This window comes from Drosophila mauritiana, chromosome 3R (genome assembly GCF_004382145.1).
Source record: "Drosophila mauritiana strain mau12 chromosome 3R, ASM438214v1, whole genome shotgun sequence".
Taxonomy (NCBI): Eukaryota; Metazoa; Arthropoda; class Insecta; order Diptera; family Drosophilidae; genus Drosophila; species Drosophila mauritiana.
This window is the reverse complement of record NC_046670.1, coordinates 23347516-23372562: the sequence shown is the minus strand read 5'-3', so window position 1 is coordinate 23372562 and position 25047 is coordinate 23347516. Positions and strand designations below refer to the sequence as shown.

General features: G+C 42.9%; 3 protein-coding genes across 4 annotated transcripts; all 3 read right to left on the bottom strand.

The window, feature by feature from the left end:
• Positions 1-84: 84 nt before the first annotated feature.
• On the bottom strand, positions 85-1754 carry LOC117143314 (hexokinase type 2). Its single transcript, XM_033307957.1, has 2 exons — positions 1117-1754; positions 85-1045 (listed from the first exon to the last, which is right to left on the bottom strand). The coding sequence occupies exons 1-2, from the start codon at positions 1723-1725 to the stop codon at positions 194-196; spliced, it is 1461 nt and encodes a 486-aa protein (XP_033163848.1). The 5' UTR covers positions 1726-1754; the 3' UTR covers positions 85-193.
• Positions 1755-1842: 88 nt separating this feature from the next.
• Positions 1843-3346, bottom strand: LOC117143315 (hexokinase type 1). Its single transcript, XM_033307958.1, has one exon. The coding sequence runs from the start codon at positions 3238-3240 to the stop codon at positions 1843-1845; it is 1398 nt and encodes a 465-aa protein (XP_033163849.1). The 5' UTR covers positions 3241-3346.
• Positions 3347-3383: 37 nt separating this feature from the next.
• On the bottom strand, positions 3384-20197 carry LOC117143316 (helix-loop-helix protein delilah). Of its 2 annotated transcripts, XM_033307959.1 has the most exons (5): positions 20061-20196; positions 19797-20002; positions 19281-19650; positions 10540-12255; positions 3384-4846 (listed from the first exon to the last, which is right to left on the bottom strand). In XM_033307959.1, the coding sequence occupies exon 5, from the start codon at positions 4844-4846 to the stop codon at positions 3686-3688; it is 1161 nt and encodes a 386-aa protein (XP_033163850.1). In that variant the 5' UTR covers positions 10540-12255; positions 19281-19650; positions 19797-20002; positions 20061-20196; the 3' UTR covers positions 3384-3685. The 2 variants fall into 2 exon arrangements, with proteins under 2 accessions (XP_033163850.1, XP_033163851.1); XM_033307960.1 differs by lacking the exon at positions 10540-12255 and having other exon boundaries at positions 20061-20197.
• Between the last annotated feature and the right edge of the window lie 4850 nt (positions 20198-25047).

The following is a 25047-nucleotide window of genomic DNA, read 5'->3' as shown; positions in this document are numbered from 1 at the left end:
CACTAAGGCAGGAATATATTACACCTTTGGCGCCATAATTCAAATAGGATTTCTGATTGCAATTTTAAGATTTAAAGGCTAATATTTAAAGTTCGTATTATATCCTTATATTTTTATCTCTTCTTCCATAATTTTGTGCTCATATATCATTGTCCGTAACGTTTTCCATGCATTGAAGATTATTACTTCGAATTTAGAGTTTGCTCTTAGCCTGGACTGCCGTGGCCGCCACCAGAGCCGCTCCTCTTCCGGATCCGTCCTCCGAAACTATCAGCTCGAACTTGACGCCCGGCTTGACGAGCTTCTTCATGTGGTACTGGAGCATGTCGTGGTACTTGGGATGGAAGCGATACACGCTACCGTCGATGCCGATGACCACCTCGTTGATGTTCATCTTGTTGATGATGGTGACCAGGCCGCAGGCACATAGCTTGGCAGACCTGGAGGACACCGCCTCGCAGATGTAACGCAGCGCCTCTTTGTCGGGTTCCTGGCAGCCCAAGATGCCCAGTTCGCTAAGTACCTTATTGCAGTTACGATACTCGCCAGGTGCATCACTTTCAACATCGGAAATATAGGCGGTTTTAAAGCTCCACCGCTCCTGGATCTTCTCGGAAATTATGCCGTGGAACATAAAGCCCTTGGCTATCATATCGATGATGACCAATCGCACAAGTTCACCCATATACATGCCCGATATGCACTTTTCGAACGTCTGCTTGCCGGGATTGGGTGTCACCTTGTCGACTATCTTGTCGTAGGAAGTTCGCACGAACTCCAGGACACCATTGTCTCCGAAGGCGCCCCATTCGCAGTTGATGATCATTGACGGCTTGGGACTGGTCTGGTATCCTTCGAAGCATTCGGCATTTACTGTTTTCTCCACATAGCACGCATTGGAGCCGGTTCCCACGATCAATCCTATCCGGCAATTGGGATGATAGAAAGCGCAGGACATCAGAGTGCCCACCGTATCGTTGAGAATGGCGACGGTGTTGATCTTTATATCGCCCCTTCGATCGATGGCCTCCTGGAGGAGACTCACCTAGAAATGCATATTATAAGAAATTCATTAAATATAAATGTTAATATAGCTTGAAACGCCCTGAAACTCACCACATTCTTGCCCACCACGCCTTCGCAGCTGAATCCTTTGGTCCAGGCCACAAGGATACCCTTGGAGAGTCCCTGCTGCTGGAGTGGAAACGAGAAGGTAAAGCCCAGAGGCAGTGATTCGTTCTCCAGTCCATGGGTGTGGCAAAACTCGGACAGGGATTCGGCAAGGAAGTCGAAAAGCGCCTTTCCCGATCCGGACATCAGAGTCAGGGGAAAATTGTAGCCCTTCGACATGATTTCCACGTCCGAGCTGCTTATCAGGTTCACCAGAAGCACCCTGAAGTTGGAGCCACCCAGATCCAGGGCCAAATACTTGCCCCGCTCTTTGCCAGTGGGCAGATCCTGCACATGGCTGACGAAGCACTTGATCACGGCTCGCGCATGCGTGTCTTTGGCCAGACCCATCTTTATCTCCTTGGTCATGCGCTCCACCACCTCGGTCATCTTCTCCTGGTCGATCAGGAAGCCCTTGACCGCGGTCTCAATTTCCGTGTGCACCAGGCTCGGCATTTTCCTATTGCAGCCTCCACAAACTGGTTTGTTTTGAACCAAAATTTTAAATACGGGGCCAAATAGAGAATGAGTGAAAAGTCTAGTTGACTTTCTCATGAGGTAAATTTCAATTTTTGCTTTGGATGTTCTGGTTTAACTACATGGAAAATTTAAACTGAGATGTCATTGTAATTAAGCAGAGATTGAACATAATAATAATTTATTTATGCATATCTAGTAGTCCATAGTAAACAATTTCGCGTCCGTTTTGTACTTGTTGGCATGTGCCATTCCCGCCATTATGGCCGCTCCCACTCCGCAGCTGTCCTGGGTGATGACAAACTCAAAGTTGTAATTGGGATTGGCCAGCAAACGGGTGTACTTGTTGAGAACGGTGGCAAAGGTCGGATGTAGGCGGTAGATGCCGCCATCCACGGCGATCGAGATCTGTGGCAAGCGCATGCGGTCAATGAGGCAGGACACTCCACTGGCCACTAGCATGGCAGCTCGATTGGTGACCGTATCGCAGATGTATTTCAAGGCAGCCAGATCCCGCTCCTTGCAGTGACGTATGCGAAACTTGTCCATCACCTCCTGGGCCTTCGTATAGACACCCGGGGGATCCGAGACGATTTCGATCAGCGACACCATGTCCAACTTCCACTGGATCCCTATGTAATCACGCCTGTCCTCGGCGAAGATGGCGCCCGCTTTCATCAGGCGAAGCACTATAATGCGAACCAATTCCCCCATGCAGAGAGCTCCACTAAACTTCTCATAGATCCGAGTGCCCGGATTTATGGAGTCGGTGTCCAGCAGGCGATCGAATTCGTTACGTATGAAATCCAACTGCCCAGTATCCCCGAAATGGGCCCAATCCGAATTAATGATCATCAGCCTTCTAAACTCATCACCCTCGTACGTTTCGCACCTTTCGACCCTTTCCACATAGCAGCTATTGGCAATACTGCCCATGATCAAGCCGATTCGGGTATCCGGCTGGGCCCAGCACAGAGCCAGCAGCGAACCGGCACCCACATTGATGATACCCATGACATCGACGGAGATTTCGGGAAACTTGGCCAGAGCATCACGCAGCAGTTGGACCACATCCTTGCCGATGGCGCCCTGTGCTCCAAACTCCTTGGTCCACGACACAAGGATACCCACATCCAAAGCCAGCTTCTTCAGGGTAAAGGCAAATGCTATGCCCAGCGGCAGATTGTCCTTGTCCACCTTTTTCTCCTTCACAAAATTGGCTATGCTGGTGGCCAGAAAGGTGAAGACCTCGGTTCCTCGACCCGCCGCCACAGTATGTGGCATTATCACGCATTTCGAACTGGTGTAGATATCTCTCTCGCTGCTGAACTTCACCAGCATAATCCTGCAGTTTGTGGGCATCATCTCCAGGGCCAGGAACTGACCACGCTCCCTGCCCGTTGGCAAATCCTGCACATAGCTCAAGTGGCACGGAACCGTCGAACGATCGTGATGATCGCGACTCAGTCCCATCGTAATCTCACGATCCATTGCTTGTTTAATCTTCTCAAGGTCGTCTATGCTCGGATTGAACAACTTGCAGACTTTGTACACTTCCGGAAAGTCCTCCTCCGGATTAAAAGTTTTTGCCATTTCGATGTGTGTCTATGGACTTATATTGCGGATACCTAATATTAATTTCAGAAGCGCTCTATTTAAAACTAATTTTCTAAGAGTCTACTGTGTTTCATTAATGTATCTCTGAAAGTTAAGGGATCCAAAATGCCTTCACAGAATAGATTGCTTGAATCAACACTGGGTGCTTTATTTACAGGATAACGAGAAATGCGTCACAAAGAAATGCTTAGATCACTAGTTGAGTTGAGTTATCATGTGGATGTGGCGGTGAGCAGCTATTGCCTTCGCAGGATGTGGATATACATATCCTGCCAGCTGCTTGCTATGACACAATGAATTCCGCCTCAATGGCGCATCGCATGTAATGGCTAATAGTGAAAGTCGGGTTAAAACTCGCACTCTAACTTAAGACGAGGGTTAGGCTTAAAGGAGAGTAGTTAGGGTTGCTAAGAAATACGCGTCACGTGAGAAACATATCCGGAAAATCGCTGTGCAGCAGGTCAAAAGGATAGCCCTCCAGAGCGGAGAACGAACTAATACAGGCCGATGGCTGCTGATCGCTGGCAAAGTCGAAGGAATCCTTGGAACTCTGGTCCAGTAATCGCAGACTGAGTTCCACATCCGATTTCTCCAGACCCGACATGGGCAGATCGCCTCGGCAACCGGGCAACAGGGATTCCCCGCTGCCAGTGAGCAGACTTCCATAGCCGGGACTCAGGCAGGACAGGGAATCGCCATCGGAGGCATCCAGAAGCAGGGAGTCTAGGGCGCTGATTCCGTTCAATCCCACCAGACCGTCCAGCTCCAATCCCGGACTGCTACTGCTGCTGTGGCTGTTCGATGACGAGGAGAGCGATGCGTAGGCGGAGGAGGCAGGCGATCCAATCGAGGAGGTGGCGTAGCACGACTCCCCAGAACTTGTCGGTGGTATCTGGGGCACTATCTTGGCCTGCTTTTGGCTCTGTCTTTTGCTGGCGGCGGAGCTCTTCTTGCCACTGCCCTTGGACTTGGATGGCTTCTTGGCAACTGGAACGGGTAGCTCCACTTCCACCTCGGCTTCCTCGTTCGCCTCCAAGTCCACTCTCGCCTCCCGATTGGCACTCTCCTCCAGACACTCCCCTATGAATTCGCTCTCGTAGCTGGGATCCCGAATCGAGTCGGTCAGCATGGTGATGTACTTCATGGCCAGTCTCAGGGTGGTGATCTTGGTCAGCTTCTCGTTGGTATTGGCCGCATCCTCGCCCTTGATCGCTTCGGGAACACAATGCCTCAGTGTCTCAAAGGCCGTGTTGATCTCACGCATTCTAGTTCGCTCCCTGGCATTCGCTGTTTTCCGCCGGTATTTGCTCAGTGGCGGTGCTTTCGTCTTGGACTTGGTGGGTGCATTTTTCCTCGATTTACTAGCCGGCTCCGCTATGGGATCCAGTTCTAGCTGAAAGTCTGGCAGGCTGGCGGACTCCCCATCCTCGTTGGAGCCCCTCTTTTGTCGCTTCTGTCGCAGGGAATACTTCTCGCCTCGAGCACTGGCCGTCTTCCTCTTCCGCGAATCCTTGGACTCCGTCGCGCTGGCCATGTCATTCAGATCGGCGTAGTTGTGCAGCTCGTACGTATTGGACTTCATCTGAAAGTGGAGTGCAGAGGCAGACTTTAGTCGAGGGTCTTCTAGGTATTATATATTTCGAACCCATCCCATCACATCCCGGGGCAATTAACAATTTTGTACAATTTTTCGAAAGACATCGGGGAGCATATGGGGCCTGTGCAATGAAGCGAATCGGTTATTTTCGGACCCACCCCGCCAAAAACTTCCGTAAACGGCTCTCGAATTGGCTTCAATGAACTGAAGTCGATTCTTGAGTAGTGCTTCCGTCATAAAACCCACTGAAGCCGAAAAACCGAGACGAAACGAAACGCAGCAAACCAAAAAACTAATAAATACAATTTAGCGGCGGGGGCAAGAACAAATTGGTCTGCCAAATGAAATTTCTCATTGCTCATTGCGTTGCGCAATCTACAAAATTCCCAGTATCTTCTCGATCGGCCTCTGAGTCATATTTGCCAGCGAAAAACTCTATGAGCTGGCTTCTCAACTCCTAAAAATGGTTTAGTCAAGTTGTTGAATTCTGGTCATTCAGAGAGCCCATATTAGTTTTATGAGTAATGTAAACGCAAACAAGTGTCGTTTAGAATTTTATCTAGAAGCATTTGTTTTAACGGGTAAGCTAAAAATATTTAAAAATAACAAGATTTCCTATGTTCCTGTTATTTAATTTCCTTTGAAAATAAATACAAAATTCCAATAAAAATTTCATTAGCCTGTTTAAAACTTTTAACACGAAAGTTCATAAAAATATTTTAAGACCTCGTTAAATTGCCTGCTTCAAAAATATACAAACATTTATCGGGTGTGAAATGAAAATAAATTTTGTTTTGTAAATACCGCGTGTAAGGAATTGTTCATAAACTAACGACTAATTTAAATTTCATTTGCTTTGATCAACACCTTTTTTCTTTAATTAAACGCTTTGCTCCAACAGTTTTAGGAATTTTAATTACCAATTTAATAATTTGCTTAAGAGTGCTCCACAGTAAGAGAACTTAGATTTTCGGTTTTTCCTATTTGTCACTCAAGAATGTTTATGAAACATGAGTAGATTGTGTTCACTAGCCAGATAAAATTTCGCAGAAATGTTGAATGGTATAAATTATTTTTCGTGAGAGGAAAATGGTGAGTTTTAAATTCCCGTCACTGCCAAGGGCGCTGTCTACTTCATTTCAAATGGGGAAAGTTTTGTGCGGTAAATGAAATGTTTATTATTTTCTATTGTGTGCTGCGGTAGGTCAGCTATACGAAATATTTTCCCCTCTATCGAGAGTTGAATGCGGGGCAGATACATTTTGCGGTGACTGTTCGGCGGTTGGAAATGCAACAAAACAGCGCAAAACAAACAACAAAGGCAACGGTTAATGAATGCATTTTAATGCAAGAATTAAGTTACATGAAAATGTAACATGAAGCCAACGCAACGCAACGCAACGGCGTCATTTCCACCTCCCAAACAGTTGCAGATACACATGGTCGTGCGAATGTGGATGGAGATTGAAATGTTTCTGCATCGATGCTAACGCCCTTGCAATTGTGCCTTGGCCTCATAAATCGCCAGATTGCCATTTTGCCAGCTAGCCAGCTAGTCAGCTAACCAGCCTTCCAGTTTGCCAGTCTGAATGCAGAGGTGTAAATGCAGCCAGATTGATTGCAGTCAGTTGATCTAAGGGGAGCAGCTCACGTCGAGTCAGTCGGTTTAGCCGGGCCCACTTAAATGGACAATTTAGTGCAGATTGTCCAAAATTGGCACTAGACAATTCTGGCCACCTTGCCCGATCCAATCCGGCTCGCATTGGCTGGGACTGCCAGCTTGTTGGCTCGTTGTTGGCCTGCTTGACACTTGTTGCATAGCTTTGACCATTCCCAGAGCTCGCTCTTGGCTTGGCCTAAACGAGTTATGAGGTGTTTCTCCTTAAGTGAGCACTTTTCTTCGATTACCGTTAATGTTTGTTTGTCTGGCAGCATAAAAAACAAACGAGAGAATGCATGCTAAGAGATTCAGCACAGCTCATCTCGAAATCCCAGCAAATCTCCATTCAAATCACCTTTCCCTGCCTCAACTTTCAACACGTGGCTAGGTTTTTCACTTCGTGCCGGCATTTTCTTTTAACGTTTCGCCCCTGTTTCGAGGTATAATTAATTTTTACCACGCAATCCTAAGAAATGCTTAAAGACCCAGCAGAAAGAAGTTTTTAAGTTGGAAAAGATCCGCACGGATTGCATGCCCTTTCAAAAAGTTTTAAGCGATTTTAGAATATGCTTAGTATCTATGCTCCATTACGGATATATATTTTCATATACATATTTAGCTCTACATATATATTTCGTTTATATATTATTTTTAAAGCATGTTACGAAACGAATGTCAGTCTTCAAAAGTCCCGCCTCCAAGTCAGTGGAATGTACCCACTTGAGTTGTAAGGGCATCGTGAAAAGTTTGCGACATGCAACAAACAAGCTGCAATTAAGCGCGCAACACAGAAAAATTTGTGCACCGTCTTCAAAGAGGGGCGGCAACCGTTGTTCACCTGCTCACTCCCCTCACTCGCCTCCACCCAATTTTACCATTTTCCCGCCCTCCGGTCCAAAACGACGTGAAAATTACCTAGTTCCGTGTGCTTAAAGTGGGCCTTTTCGCTGGGTGGGTGGAAAAGCGTGGAAAGTGCAGCGACTGGCCGCAATCAACAAATTGCATGCGATTAAAAGTATTCGCGGCTAATAAACGTTTGTTGAACAAACAGCAACAAGCGGCCTCCTGATTTTCGGAGGCGCAACCGGAGGGATACAGGATATGCTGCAAGGAAGAGGAGCAGGAAGTTGGCGGGGCGCAGTTTATAGTGCATAGGGCCTGTTTCGTTCTCTGTTGATTGGAAAATTTGTTGCGCGCTTTTCGTGGATAAAGTGAGTGGTGGAGGGGGGTGGGGTGCCTCTGCTTAAGTTTTCAATTACACGCCGGCACAATGCAGAAAGCGCCCAATTGAAATGCACAGACAACAAACATAGAACAGTTCCTCTTACACAAAAGCCCAACATTTCATTTCGGCACTGGGAAAAATCGGGGTAAAGTGGAATAAATAAGTTCAATCTAATAAAATATAGCTAGTATGTTTAAATACAGCTTATAACATTTCTGTTTACTTAACTTGCTAAGTTATGTTATTGTTATATGATAAATTTTTACGATCATTCTTATATCCAAATAAAACGTTGAACTTTTTGACGAATAATAATTATTAAAGTTCCTCTCTTTACAATTATTTGCAGTTGATGAATTTTGTTGCAGTGTACCCCTCTTCCCTGCTCCCCTTCTCTTTTACCAACAGTTTGGTAGACAAAAGGCGAGCCGTGCGTGCGACGAGGCGTGAAGGGGTCGTGGGGCGGGGCAGGGGCGTGTAGGTGGGTCGGTCCGTTCCACAGATATATAAAATACTTTTTTTTTGGGAAAATCAGATGGAATGGGGATGGGGAAGTTAGCCAGGCCTAGCCGAAGTGCACTTGAAACTACCGGCGAGTGACTCCTCCGCCCCCTGCAGTCTGCCCTTCACTTTTGGTTCGGTTGCAGTCGCTGCATTTTTAGGTGTAGCCATTAAATTTAGAACTTTTTCTGCACGCTTGTCTGCGCGCCCATGGGTTTTCCGGGGGGAAATCGGGGCAGGAGGAATTGTTGAATTCAAGGATTTCGGCGGCAGTCGGGTGCGGTTAAATGGAAAATGAAGCGTCTGCTGCTTGGGCACGGAAAAAAAGCAACTGAACCACATGAGGCATTGCTATAACGAGGGTAGCTGACTTAGTTTGAACAATTTTTTCTTTCGACAAGATAAAGTTAACATTATAAACGGATCTATAATTTGATAAATATTAGTATTCCTTCCACAAAAAAGGTCATTAAGAATAAAACTTTAAATATTGCTTTTGAATGAAATCCAAAGTTGCTTTGTGTTTCGTAACTTCAAGACCTCCCCTCTCAACCAATTCGCTATGGAATCTCCGACTGATTCAGATTGTCTCTGTGCCTGCCGTGTTTTTGATTCGTTTTGTTGTTGTTGTCTTTTCCACAGCTCTAAAATTAGTTTTCATTGTATGCAACTTGAATTTTCTTCCTTCACTATTTTCGTTTTCTTATTTTCGTAGCGCTCTATCTATTTTTTATCTGCCTCGATTTGTGATTCTTAATTTGCTTTTTGTGGAAAGCGTCAAAATCTTTCATTCGGCTTCGACTTTGTTGCCGATACTATATACATAGTCGCCAATAGTCTATAGCCTTTGTTGTTGCTTGGCTAGCTAGTTGTGTGTGTGTGTTGTTGCTGTTGTCTCGTGCTGTTGGCTGTTGCCAGTTGCACGTTGCACGTTCCCCTTGCTGTTTGTCTCGTGTGTGCTGCTACCGTTGGCAGCTATTATTTTTAGCCGGCCTGCGGCAAGTTCTTATTTGTTATTTTACCCATCTCTTTTTTGCCGTCTTTTGATTTTTTTACGCTTTTTGCCTTTTGTTTCGTTTTGTTTTTCCTGCTGTTGATTTGTTGCCATTGCTTTGGCCAAATGATTTTGTTTGATTTTCCATTTACGTTGAGTTTGTTTATTAAAATTGGCACACACTGCGTATGTGTGATGCGGCTGTGTTTACATTCTGCGTCTCCCTTCCACCACCGTGTGGGTAAATACATACGTATGAGTTATATTTTGATAGATTTCTGTGTGGTTTTGTATTACCCATCGACTTTTGATTTGCTTGATTTTTTGACAGGTCTCTCTGGCATTTGCCTACGGCTAACTTTTATTTTTCTTGATTTATTCCTGCTATTGTTATTGTTTTAGTCTCTCTGCAAGGAGCGCGCTGGCTGTTCCCACATACGATCGAGATTTGGGTCAGGGGGACAGAAAACAATGAGGTAGGCAAGTATATATAGGGTAGCAGTAGCGGGAGACTCATGCGTCCATATACTAATTTAATTTTAGATGTGCCTTTCCGTAGCAGAAAAATCATTAAAATTTGACTTGATTAAAACATGTATATTTGGCGAATTTTTTTTATTTGTAAATGATAAAATATTTATGACGAATAACTTTTTTATCATGCTTTGAGCCATGCTAGTTTATTTAAGCTTTCGTCGAATAATAATGAATAATATATTAAATCATAAATAAATGCCGATTTAAAATCGGCGTTGGAAACCAATTTTACTCGATTATTTGGGCAAACATAGTGATTGTTGCCAAATGGTATGGCGAAATGAAAAAAATATGAAAGCAAATAAACAAATGCCGGCGTTGATTAGCACATCTCCGATTTAAAGTGAGCGGCAGCTTAAGCGGGACTCTCATTGATGATGAGAATTCACAGCTTTTGTTTGCACATTAATTAAACTGTTCTCCCTACTTTGGCCGCAAACAAACGCAGCCAAGTTGCTGCTTCCCTTCGGTAACCTTTGAAAATCAGTTGACAACTGGCTGTCGTCGCCGTTTTCCCTGCTGAGCAACTCGAAAACATTTTCCCCTGCACACATCTGGCTTTTCAACACCTTGGACAAATAAATGTTTCAGAAGTTTCCTAAAAGCCCGCCCTGCCACTTCTGCCACCCACTAACGTGATTGGCCAGAGAAATGCTTTTTTGTCTATTTTTATTGGGGCGGCAACAAGAGATCGGCCAGATCTTCTATATCTCTTCTATATCTCAACGTTTATGTCTGATAAATGGCGGCGGTATATTTACCTTTTTGATTTCATAAATCCAACAATATATGGCTACGGGGTTGGTCTTTCGGGATGATTTGAATTCAGTTGTGCACTCTGATTAAGATTTGTTGATGTTTTTATTTTAATTTTTGGTTCATTAAAGTTGCGCCAAAGTATGCAAATTGAAATTCCGACAACGCGCTGTCTAATTAGTCACCCAACTAATTTTGATATGCGATCTTCGTTTGAATTTTGTTTTGCTTGGGCTTTTTTCATTCTTTTCGGATTTAAAGTTATTAGCTCATGCATAAATTTGGCATGTTAACACAACAAAAAAGGTTTGTTTTCAGTTTTTATTTCCTCAAAAACTCTGGAACTTGTTTTGGTTTGAATTGATTTTGCGGTGCTTGTGGTTGCGGTTGTTGCGGTTGTGAACTATTGATAAGAACTTCGGTACGGTTTTCGCGCATTCTTGAGTTGTGTTTATCTTGGGCTGGCTGGAAAAGCCTCGAGGAATGGATTTTCCGTGAAAACGTGCAAGCCGCGTGTGTCAGTGCGGCGGTACTAATATGTGCGGCGGTGTGCGTGAGGCCGGTTGCTAAAAATATCTATGAGTGCGCGTCGCTCGCGTTCTGTGTATCTGTATCTCGGAATCTGTATCTGTATCCAATATCCCGAGATGGCATACGAAAATACACGGAGAAAATGCTGCGCTGCGTCCGCCTGCTGCGCTTGTCGGCTGTGCACTGAATAGATATATCTCGCGGATCGCTGGGATGGTTTGACTTCGCTTGGCTTGGGATGCGGTGGCAGCTAAATCAGCTGACTACTGCCCAGTTGGCTTTGACTCCGTTAGCCAGGTTAGCGGCTCAGGTGGGCGGCGATGGCAGTGGAAGTCGGACTTTTGGCTCACTTGTCCGCTGCGCTGAGCGTGCGGCGCGCTATTGGAACGATCAATGAATGAAATGCCGCATTAAAAGGCAGCAAAGTCTCGTTTTCTCAGCGACGACCAATAAACCGAGAAACCCACTGGCGCTCGCCAACGCCAACACAAAACAGCCCAGCACAAAGTCATTGAAGAGAAACCAGTTCTCTCTTTCCCCAAATATCCACATCCACCCGATGTGTGGGTGCTTTTTGCGTTGGCCGGATCGGATGGGATCGTATCGTATCGTATCGTACTGTATCGCATAGTACGGTCCCAGTTGGTCTTTGGGGCACTCTCTTGAGTGATTTCCGATTCGGATGGATTTTCGGTTTCGTTTCGAGTGTTTTGAGTGCTGCTAGCACGAGTACGCGTAGACGGCCCCCTGAGATTTCGTATGATCTAATATTGCCAGGCAGTTATTTATTTAAATTTATTGCTAATTTTATTTGCTGCTGCAGCAGCGCTTGACATTCATTTGTACAAGTCAGACATTGCTTGAGCTCACTTGAAAATAGTTAAAAATGTTTATTCGTCTTTGATTGAGATGGTATCAGCTACCAAAGCTTGACTTGTGTCGGATCTCCATTTTTAAGGTTGAACTTTGGTTGCCAGACCATAAATGATACTCATTCTTGGTATTTATTTGGATCAACTTGGATTTCGTGGCGAATTATGAGGCACGTCGAAGTAAAGTTCCAGGAAATGTCCTCATTTAAGTGTTTTAAGAATGGATGACGGAGTTTTGATGTTTTAACATTTTTTTAAACTAAGGAATTTGCTTTTTAATTATTAATATTGTTGCATGACAAATACTCCAAGTATTTCCTGTAAGATAATAACAATATATGTAATATATATTATTTTATTAATTAATTTATTAATTATTAATTAATATTGCAATTAAATTTATATTGCAATTAAAATATATTTTGGTGAGTATCTGATAGTCGACGCCTTCGACTTCGGCAATATGCCCATTCATTTGGATTTTATAATTTATTCTAATTCGTTTCGATCAGTTTCAGTTGATGTATAGGGTGTGTGCACTTCTCAAGTTGTTTTCACATCGCGTCTAATTTCAAAGTGCTAAGCTGATTTCAAAGTCACAATTCAGTTGTTGGAAACCGATTTTTTTTCCAACAAAGAATATTGTTTAGAGTCATGTTTGTATAGTTTATTTTTGCTTGCATTTTGTTGCTCCGCAAATAATTATAATTAACTGACAACAGACAAATAATTGCAAAATGGATTTGCTCCTGCAGGCAAAACAAGTTGTTTTCTCATTATTGTGGCTATGACGACATACCCGGCTTAAATCTCGAGTTTGCTCCGATATACTCATATATGAGCATTTGTGAATAAATGACTTCGGGCAATAGACCGATCGACTCTGTGACTGACTGGCGATTAATTTATCTTTGTGCTTCTGTCTTCTGTATGAAGGCGAGTTCGTCATCGTATGTCGTGTTTTGTTCTTGAGTAAATAAATCATGATGACAACAGTTAAATTTGATTATGATTCTTTTTTTTTCCTGCCCAGAAAGCATACATTTTTCATGGCACAAGGTCGTCACACGTTTTAAGAGAGTGGAAAAGTAACGCATGCAACATTAATTTGATTTGCGTGCGAAGTGAGCTGAAAATCAAATTATATATGTACGAATATTTTTGATTAACTGAGCGTATTTAAAAATACATACAAAGTGGCCAAAATGTTGTGTTTCTTTGCTGACAGCTTAATCTGCCGAACGACGACGACTCCCAAAGGCAAGAACATGAATAAGCGAGCCATAATTAAAAAAACAAACGTCACTTTTGAATGTTTGTTTTGTGACCAAGTCCAAAAATATATGGGCATGGCCAAGAGGGGCGGAAAATGTGGTAATAAAATATATACATTTTAAAAAATAATTAGTTTGAATTGATTTCAGTTAAATTCTCGCACCTTTAAAATAATAATTACCATCTTGTATGCTTGTAAAGATTGAATTTATATAATACGTATAACTTTGACTAATTGTTACTAAAGTACTGGAATTTTATGGTGTTAATTGCCATTACTTTTAATCTCATTTGAGCGTGAATAATGCCCCTGCTCCACCTGCCATGTCGCTCAATTGCTTATGCAAATGTTCTGAGTTTCAGCTTTGGCTATGGCTTTTAATTGCCAGCTTCGGAAATCGCATTTGCCTTAATATGGTCAGAAAGCCAGACGCGATGCCCAGTCTAAGTTCGATCAAAGGGGACCCAAACGCTATAAGCCATCAGCTATTGGCCCCTTCCCTCTTGGCCCACTTGGTTGGCCGGCGATCCCGCTAAGGAAGTCTGTGAGACGTGTCTGCGACCATTTATGGCCGTCGCACGGGAAAGCAGTGAGAAAGCAGAGACTTTTGTATACAAGACTCTCTCGACTGGCTAATTGTGGTGAGCATCACACGGGGCTTCGGGCCAAGCTTCTGAGCTGACTTGTTTTGTGAGTACTGTTGCTACCTTGTCGGCTGTTAACTTTGTCTGCAGCCTCGAAAAAGCGTTGGTGTCGCTGAGTGGGCGGCGACTGGGTCTTGAGTCAACGTTGATTTTGTTTTATATTTTACGTAAATTTATTATTACAAATATCGTTATTGCCGCTTTCAAGCGGAAATACACTCGACTTGGCCAGCCCACGCTCCCTCACGGTCATAACCACCTGCACAGGTTATCTTTTCGTTCTGCCTTCATTTCTTGCTGGCTTTTGGGAAGTGGAAGCTGGCTATTTCGAGTGGAATTGGACGAGCGGAAATGCCAGGCGATTAAGTTGTTGTTCCTCAGCTCGGTTACGTTGCTTTTTTTCTATTCGTCTCATTATTAGTGATAATTAATTTTCGTGAGCTCGGTGATACTGCTGATTTGCATAAGTGAGGGTCGCGTGGGTGCGGGGCATATGAATCAGTTGGTAGACTTATGAATGGCATAGTAAAGTTACTTTGTTAACTTTCAGGGGTTGACAATAGGCAATTATTGCACTGCGATTAACATAAATAAATGAAATTAACTGTTTAAGTGCTTTTTATTTGTCAATGCTGCAGGTATTTCGATTTAATCGGCTGAGCCATGTTTGAATGAAATTTAAAAACAATTGAGAAATTTTAATGCATTAACTCAAAAAGTAATATTTATTGGCTGAAATCTTTAATGATGCGTTTAACGTATTTTAAGTAGTTCTATTATAATTTAAAGTGAAATAAATGATAATGTGAAACTATTGGTTTGTGATTTATCCTTGCTCACTGCCGAATATTGTATGGGAAAACTATAAAACTTGAGCTGCTGATCTGTGATATGCTAATCCAACATTGATTTCAATACCCATTGACATAAACATGGATCACTTTCGGTACAATAGTGTAGCCTGTTCATATCAATCAACGCTTATTAGCCATGAAAAGCGTTCGCAACCGCGGCTAACATCCGAGCATAGAAAACTAATTGTGTGTGAAGAATAATGGATATGCTCGGCCATTGACAAAGCTTAACAAATCACACAAGAAGGCGAAAAGTGAAACTGCAGAAAAGCCATACTGCCACACGAACCCGTCGAAATGGCAGCCCCCAAAAGATCGTGGCTAATCGTGAGCGATGGCTAAAGTAGTGCTGCCTGGCCCCCGTCATTCGAGCATTTAAGTCATTTAACATTATGTATCACTCGTCGCTGCCAATTGTAGTCCCCTTCATCCAAATCCCCCTCCAAAACAGCCACAAACACGACTGGAGCAACACCAAATGACAAACAACAACGTGCAACGAAAGCCTGGCTCTGTCGTCATCGTCTGTCCGATTGGCGGTTTGTTGTTGTTTTTATTAATTTCGGTTCAATTAATTACGCTGCAAATTGTCAACAAAATCGAAACCGCAGACAACGCACACAGGAACATCCACACACACACACACAAGCGGTTCGAAGGTCCCGATGAGCAGCTGAGCTAATAACCAATGCAAATCTCCATCGACAGTAACATGCACACTGAGCGAAAATATGTGATATAATTAGGTTATAACAAACACTATTAGCATAATGTACTGACTGATTTAAGACCAGTATTACTTATGCATGATAACATCATGTTAATTTAATGTTAGCAACATTTATTCATTAATAATCATTTTGATGGATTTCTTTCAGTGTAGCAACATCGGACATTTGAAATGACAGGGAGACACGCTGTGTAAATGGGTGAAAAGGGGGCTTTGTGGGATTGAAGTGTCTAATGGCTGACTGTTGGCGGCATTAACTCATCATGATTGGACGGAGGAGCTGGAATTAGTTGGAGCAGCGATCGGCGGGCAGGGAGGAATAAATATTGATTTTAAGCCCCGTGCTCGGTTGACGAGGATTTCGACATGGTGTCGCATCTTGGCAGCCCACAAAAGCCACCTCACCCACAAGCGCCAACTCCTGTCCGAGTGCCAATTATAAAAGGCCACTCGAACTGAATGTGGATGCCAAGTGGCAGTCGGGGTAATAATTTCAACAACATGTCAATGCTGATGCGCATCAAAGTGATTTTGTGCAGCAGAGACTGCCTCAGGTTCCCATGCATGATACGAGTATATCCCCAAAAGCCCCCGCCCCCGCCCCCGCCCATCCCCATCCACCCACAAATGTTGACAAAACGCCAACGCATTGGAGACGTTTCACATCAGCGATTGGTTTTGCTCGACATTATGTACACGACTGCACACACATGTACATGAATGCGTTAGTACGCGTATATCCATCCGAGTGATATATATGGGTGCGTGTCTGTTTTTATAAATAAGTGGGCTCAAATAAAGAGGTAAGTGTGCTCGAGGGTGGCAGGTGAGTTGATTATTTTCTTTATTTCCCTTTTTTTATTATTGGGGCTACCTCTCGGCGCAGACCATAAATTTTGATATATTTAGCGGTCCAACATTGGGGCCATATGTCATCATCTACATATTTTATACGAATCGTGTCGAACTGCAGTTTGTTTTACTTTTGAGCTTGTGTGGGGAAATTTAATACTGCAGTTGGAAACTGTGAAGGAAGTCAGTGAATTGTAATATATATGCACGAATGTGAAATGGTGCTTTTAATGTAATTAATTCTTGAATTAAATTTTTAAATATCTTAAATTTTAATTTAAACTTATCGAGCCATTCAATTCTATAATAATATAATAAATAATTTAATATTAATAGTATTCTTGATAAATTACGGTTACAAATATCTCAACTAAGTGTATTTGTTTTGTTTGCTTAGGCAGTTCAATTAATTGAATCTTTTTATGTCGTTTACTTTTAACATTTTTTTGTTAAAATTAAATTAGTTTTACTTTGGTAGATTAAAGTTAGGCTTGGCAAAGATTTTTAGTTTATGACTTGTCGTGGGAGTTTGTCTACCCATGATTTTGTGAATTTTATGAGGAATGGTGATTGAAATGGATTTTGGTCATAGAAGGAGTATTCCCTTTATTGGCGCAGATACCGTTTTCAGAGGCGTTAGATTATTTTGATTATCCAAAGCATGGCAAAAATAATCCAAGGTTTTTTTTGGAAATCATAAATTTATCTTGATTGATCGATCGCCGGCGATACGCCTTAAATTGCTTAGCATAAAATCAGCATCCTTCTATTTCCAGCTCGTGTTGATTAATTGCCCAGTCTTTGATGTTCGCATGCAGTTGGTAGTTACGCACATTAAGATTCAATCAAAACACATATAAATAAAATCTCAAATTTACGACACAGTTTATTTTTAGCCGCAAAAGAGCAGCGTCGCCTTGGCTCGCCGTCTATAATTGCGAATAATAAGCCTCAATTGGCGATGGCCAAAAAAAGTCTGGCTTGCACAGTCACAATGATTTTAGTGTAAGTCTTGGGGACTCCAATCCTACGCACGACCATAATATCGGGTATAGGAAAATACCAACCACCTACTGCAATAAAAGCCCGTTTCAATTTCAAATTGATTGCCAGTCGACTGTTATTATTATCTGCTTTTATTGTTGTTTAGTTTTTTTTTTGCCCCCCCTGCAGCTTGTTAATGTCATTGTTGTTGGTGTCGTTTGGCTCTTGGTGTTAAATACTCGTGCGAATTTCTGTGCTTTTGGAGGCCATCAGAGTTTCGGGCTGGAGCCTGGTTTCGAGCTTGGGGTCTTTGGCTTGGCGCCACCCCCACAAAAGTACAACGAAAATAAATATAAAAATTTATATTTGTTTTTCATGCTTTCTCGTTGGCATTGCCATTGGCGAGGTGAGACTCGGTCCCAGGCGTTGGCCCACTCGTAAGATAAATAAAATATTTTTACTGATTTTGAGGGGGCAAAAATATATACATGTTTTGTTGCTTTTGCTGACCGATCCAATAAGGTGGCCTAAGGCAATTAAAGTCCGCTTTTTTCTTTGGTACCAGAAGTGCCACATACTCGGTTGTAATAATATTATTGAAACGAAAAATTCAACTTTATTCGTGTACTTTTCGAGCTTGCGTAAACTATGTGTTTTTGAGTTGAGACTGAAAATTCAAATTTAAATTTAAAGCAGACATAACATAAGATTAGTCAATAAAATGAAGTCTTTATTTTAATTTTAGTATTGCGATTTCGTATATGCTCGATTTGCATAGTTTTCTCAAGACTCTAGATATTTCGGGAAAACATTTCTATGGCATAAAAGTGATGAGTTCGACGGGCACAACACTTTACCACCGCAAAGTGCGTTGAATGAATCAAAGCTGTTGATTTTGGAGTGCAGTTCTTATTGCCCCTTGTCCGCTTAGTCTAGTCATAGTTGCTATGTCCGATTTTGTTGAATGTTGGTTTGCTTGCTGGCTGGTTGGTTGGTTGGTTGGCTGTTCGGGCTGCTGTACCCTTCCTAATATGGCCAAAAGCGGCGGCACACACTCGTACACTTGTTTCGTGTTGGCCAGATATTGTGAGCCTGCGAGTCGCTTGTGCAACATATCCAATTGGAAATGAAAAACTCTGACCTACTAATCACCGAGCCAAAAAGCCAATAAGAGTCAGTAACGAAAGACAACGGCAACAACAGCAACAACTACAGGCAACTGCCACCAACCAGAGACAGCAAAACCAACGACATTGTCGATGTGCGACAGCAACACCAAACACACAACTGAAACATCTCGGCGACAGCCCAAGAAAATCAAAAGATGGACAATAACTTTAAACCAGTTCCAAATGGCGCAGCCTTGTTGGCAATTTTCGCATGTTACCAGCTCGCTAAAGAGTTCTGTTCGCACAAATTTGTTTTGAATTTGATTAGAGTGCTATAAGCTACATACTCGTATATGTATGCTATATGGCTATGTGCATGGCGGTTTGGGCCCGCAGGTTGCCAGCCCAATTGACATTTCATGCCGTATTAAGTTAGACACACGGACAGACAGTGCGACAGCTCTCGGCAGACAGTCCGCAATTTGCGCCATTTGCTTTGTCGCATTTGTTTTACTTCACTTTTCACTATAAAATTATTATGTTCGAGTCGAAAAGAGCGAAAAAGAAAAAAAAAACTGAAAATAGCGCACAAGGACATTCGCGCATGCGCCCCCAGACGGCGCCAAATCGACGATGGCAAGACCGAAAATGAAACTGCTAACCCAGGCCAAATACACTGGGCCAAAAGCTGTGATCTTGTCGGGAATTTCGAAGAGGACAGGTAAAAATGTATTAAGAAATGCTGCTGAAATGTAAGAAAACATACTCTCAAACCTCATATTATTTTTCAATTTTGATAAATCAGTAATATGCAATTGAATATGAATGATTGGGGGAATATCTGTTTCTTAGCTAGTATTATGATTAGTATATAAACCCAGTATATCAGTTCACTTTGGCTATTTCACGCAGTGTGCAACCGGCGGCGTCACCGATTTCTGGCTAAATTGATGATGATGACGATGGTGATGATTGCGATGATGGTGGCCGGGAGGCTGTGGCAAGGCTTTGTCGCTGCAGATTATCACGGTTTTTGTTTTGTTTTTTGTTTTCCAGAGTGGTGTTGTGCTGGCATAAATTTCAATTGCTCGCATTTAGCAACAATTTAAAGCAAATTAAATTTGCCGTTCGGCTCGATTATTGCCTGCCGATAGGCGAGGCCTTCGGGGTCGCCAATGAACTCGTAGCGCCATCTATCGGCAGCTCTGCCATGTGCATATAAAGTAATTTTCTGCTACATTAGGTTTCGCCTTCCATTTGGACCCTGTTGTTGGGGGGAAAAGTGGGGGTGGGGAAAGGAAAGCAAGACTTCGATAAGTTGAAAAAATTGAGCAAGAGCTGGCCGTCTTGTCGTGGGTTCAACAGTGCACTTCGAGTCGAATGTGAAATGTTCTAAGAATTTGCACTTACTTTTTAAAGTCGATCAGTTATATCATTGACTGCCCTCAAGTAAACGGACAAATTTCCTTTTATCCAACATTGAGTTCCTTATGTTCAACTTAATTACTTTGTAATCACTGAAACATTACTCCCATCGTTTTTCAGTTGTCCAAGTAACTCTGCGTTCTGCAATAAGCTCATTAAGACATCAACTCGATCAATCTGGCCATAAGACCCTGCAGTGAAAGAGCTTCAATTAAAAGAAATTATTATAGATTTGTTTTGAGCACTTACTGCTGCTTCTGTTGCCGCTGTTCGTTGGCCTTTTCGCTTCGCCTTCGACTGGTTTTGTGCCAAGAAAACAGGCGCCCACCATCGCCCACATCGAATGCTCCACTTAGACGCGCTCCATTGTTTCCGCATTCGATTAAAAATGATAAATGCCTCGCTGCGCTCAAGTGAAAACAGCACGGAGAAGAAAATATATATATATATATATTATACAGTGGTTTTCTTATTCTGATTTCATTGGCCAGTTTTAATGTCTCGTTTATGGAACGCTGATAAGTCAAATGTTGCTGGGCATTCTAGCCCGGAGGCTCAGCGTAATTATTTGATTAATTTTATTGCCTGTTCGGTTGTGTGAGACTGCCGGAGATGGCGGCTAAATATATCGTTTATGCTTTTATTAAATTGCACGCATTAATTAACTCGGCATAAGGGGGAGCAAGTCGAAAGCTAGTCAAAGCCAAGGCGTAGTCAAAGAAAATGTCTAGCGCAGACATAATGGGTGACCCTCTCCCTTTCCAGGGTATTTTTACCCAATTTCTCCATCCCAACAATAAGGCCCAGAGGCCTTTTTCATTTCAATTAATTGCTCCGACGTGGGTAATTCGCGTTTTCACATGATTGTTGGTAATTATTGATTATAGGGCGCACATAAATCTATGTCAATTGAATGGCCGCCAGGTAGGCACTTACTTAAATAGCAGTACCTTCCGATTATGTCATTATAGAGGCATTAAACTGCCCCCGATAAGAGCCACCCATCCTCCAAGTCTTCGGCATGACAACAGTTCCATCTTACAAATGTTTGCGGACAGCGCCTTTGTCCAACTATCTGAGAATCTGGCCAAGGAAACCACGAATGGGCCAAAGTGGCCCTATAAAACGGGGACATTGGCTGAGGTTAAATTGGGTTCACAATGTGGTGTGGAAATTGGCTGCTCGGTTTCCCTTTGAAACGTCCATCCGAGCGGTTGAGGTGCACATTGTGAGAAATTGTTGAAGGAGAACTTGAAATTGATGATAGGTTTCACGTCGATTAAACGTGGCTTACAGGGGAAATCTGAGAAGTTTAACATTAAAGTTAGTTTGGAGAAGCTTTTAAATACTTCCTTTGTAAGTCTAGATTAATCCATAAAGTCTTAAGCAACTCTAAACTAATTGCTGTAAGAATTGACTACAGGCTGGCAACTTTTATCCATTAAACTCACATTTATCCACCTTAAATGCACTTATTTGCCACACGCTCGCTTACACAACGCATTGAAAAATGACTTAATTTCACTTGAAGAAACCTCGGACGATGACCAATAACCTGCTCCATTGTGTTTTTTTTTCCCAGCTACAGATGATGGGTGGGTTGAATGGCAGAAGGAGGTGGCGAAAAGGCATTCACTCGGTCAGTAGGCGTTCAAACTGCAACTGAACTGAGTTGAAACTGCAGTGGAGTGCAGTGGACTTGGACTTATAAACATAAGGAGTAAACAAGTCCATATACGGTCAAATCGGTCAGCAGTATCTTTTTCAGTCGCATTTTGATTTCCATTGTTGGTTTCCGATTCTTTTCCATTTATTTTTTGTCACTTATGCATTTTTCATGGGACGATCCCGGGACTGCAATCCCAAAAAATCCCGAGGAGCTGAACTGGAGTGACAGGCGGCGCAGGCGCATTGCAAATTGTCAAACCGTTATGTGAGTCCAACTTGAGGATCGAGATGGAGTTGCAGTTGCAGTTGAAGATGGAGATGGAGAAAGTCCAGCGCGTTGGCGGCGTTGCGATTTATTGTGAAATATTGAAATTACACAAGCTGCGAGCTGCTAGAGTTTGGCCAGTGAGAAAATGAGCTGTGCGCCAGTTGCATCTGCATTTTATGCAGGAAAAAACCCAGCCAATTGGTGGAGCAAAAAAAAGGGAGACCAAAAACAAGTCCCACTGCGGTTATCGCCATGACAGCTGTCAATCTCGGCCAGAAAAAGTGCAGTGAACGAGAAAGTTTTTTCCATTCCCCCAATTGCATCCAGGCGACGACTTTAATTGTGCCAGGCTTTCAATTAGCAGAACAAGTGATTTTATAGCGCCCTCGACTTCGGCGGCCACTTAAATTGCAACTCGAGTTCGGGCAGGTAAAAGTCTTACTTGTCTCCGGGTGTTGGCCCAGAAATTAAGCAGCCGTAAATGGCAAAAAGGACAATTACTTTATTTGCGCACTCAATTTATGCTGATTTATGGAGGGAACAATGCTCAATACGACTGCGAACCAAACCATACGCATCGCGTCCATCCCAAATGTTAATTGCACTAAAATGCAGATTGTAAAAGCACACAGAAAATAAGGTACGAACTTAAAAAAAAACTATTAGTCACATATAAAACACACTGTTGAATACTTAAGTCTACTTATTATCATCGTTAGACTTTTATATATAGTATATAATAATATAAGCAAAAACAAGAAAGTCATAACTTTTTAGTAAAAGCTGGAGCTGGGATATTTTCTGAATTTTGAACTCAGTTTTTTTCGAGTGTTATAAATATTTACTTTGCATATATCCGCGCATGTATCTGAGGTCCAGTTTGGGGCAGACCTTGGCTGCATTTTGACTGCCAGCCGGCGAAAGATAAACAGCGACAGTTTTTCTACCCGATAAAGGGAATGGCCGTGGAGATGGAGAGGGTGCGAATGGGGTGGTGGGCTTGGAACCTTGTTGCCTTGTCTGCCAAACTCATTAAAACGAATCTTTTTTAATGGCCAAAAGTTTGCCTGGTTGCTGCCATAATCAGTTAAATTAAGGCCATGGCAGCTGAAAACTGTTTGCTGCCTGCCAATGTCGTTAGCGTTGGTCCACAAAAAATCCTGGCAGACATAAAGAGCGCTGCTAAAAAGTTATAGAACTATGCCACTGATTTTATTTCTATCTATTGATTGCTTCAAAATAACCATTAGCAAAGACAGCAAAGTGTGTAAACGAAGAACTTCCTTTATATTTCAATTTGTTTTATAAATTTTCTTAAATATTTTTTGTTAATTATCTCAAGTAGAAGAGGATAAATATCTTGCATAAACAATTTTGCTGTTAATTTTTAACAGCCAATTTCTTTCCCAAGTTTCCTGCTTTTATTCCTTTATCCGTTTATTCTTCCGTCTCCAGAAGGAAGGAAATCTCATTGGGAATTCAATATTCGGAGGCAGTGGCTTAAAGGCGACAACTTGTGTGTCAAACGCGCAGAGGCAACGCTAGCAGCGACTAACAACTTACTTAAGCCAACTGCAGGAGAAACACTCCTCGCACAAGAAGGCGATAGATGACGCAGGCACTGCCATATTCCATGTCACACTCTAAAACTCTAAAAGGCCGAAAAGGCAGCTCCACCACTGCCAGCTCCATCGCCAGCAGTCCCACATAAACGTGCTCCGTCGGCTGGAGAGTGTTTTGGGTCCTCCGATGCCCCGACTACCTCCCTCTTACCACTGAATACCCCTGGAAATCCCTGCACGTGGCCAACGGGATGGCCTGCACTCTTGTGCACTAATTACGAAAACTCAGCACGTTTTGCCATCGCATGGCTCAGCTTTTGGCCCGGTTGTCTGGCAGTTTGGCTGCTGCCTGTTGGCTGTTTTGGCTTGGCCGCCTAGTTGCCTTGTTGCCCGAGTGGTTAAATGCTGTGCGGAGCTGTGCTGCAGTAATAGCAGCAACATGCAACGCGACAGTTGCCTACACCCAGGAGAACTGCTCAAAACACAGGGAAAAATCACAAAGGAAAGGTAAGGATAGTATCCTGTGAGGATTTCAGAAGAGTACGCCATTTCCGAGGCAATAATTTTGAAGTTTGCGAACTGAAGAAGTTCAATTTCGTTGAAAATCTAAAATTTCTTGAAGCGTTTATTAACTATTAAAATTTATGTATTCTTATTAATATGTTTCACCATTATTTCTCATTGTGTAATAACGGCAGCAGAGTGCGGCGGTGGTGGCGGTGCTCCTGCAAAAGTTAAAAACATTGCGGCAAGCAATAAAATCAACATTGGTTTCGGTTTTGGCTTTGACTCTGCCCCAGCGGAGTCCTTCACTTACCGCCTCGCCCCCTCATCGCCTCCACCGCCCGGAGGCCCGCTGTGTAACTGTATTACTGATGAGCTTCAAAATGTGCTTGGCGTGCCACAATTTTACCAAAGTCAATGTCTGAGGTTGCCACCGCAGCAACTGGGCGGAAAAAGCCGCCCGGCATAAGCAGCGGGTTAAGGGCTAAAAACCAAACTGAGCTGTTCGTGGCTGCAGTAATGAGAAATGCAGCTCAGTTTAGCACGGCCAACAAAGGCGGTCTGCAAATATGATTGCCAAGATTTAAAACAAAAACTACAAAACAAAACTGAACGTAGTGTATTAGTTTTTTAACAAATAGTGCGTTTGGAATCCTTCAGCACTTTTTTACAACCCATTTCGAGATTTAAGGTTTCGCATACATATTGTGTATACCTAAATTGGAAAAATCTTGACACCCTTATATAGTGATACCTTTAGCGCTCAAACGAATCTGAGGTTTGGTCAACTACATATTTGCAATCTTTACGTCGGCAACATGGCTATAAAAATAAATTACACACAGCTTAAAACTTATGTGAGGTAGGAAGAAAAATGGCTTATAGACGCGCAGTGCAACCAAAAAAGCAGCTCACCGAATTGAGAGGTATAACAAAATGACCAATCGACCTCGGGTACCAACGGAGGAAATGTCCCGGGGAAGTTGGAGTGATGAACGTTATTGCTCTTTTGCTGGCTGCTCAATCGAAGTGATTCGCCCACACACACACATACAGCACACAGCACACACATCAATTCACAATCGTGGGGGTGGCGATACGGTGGGTGGGTAACGGCAAAGGTAAAGCTTCAAGCCGACAATGAAGACATTAACATGACCAACGACAACAGCCAACGACAAAACTCTCCGTGCCCCATAGCTCATCACATTAATCTTCTTAATACGCCCATCAA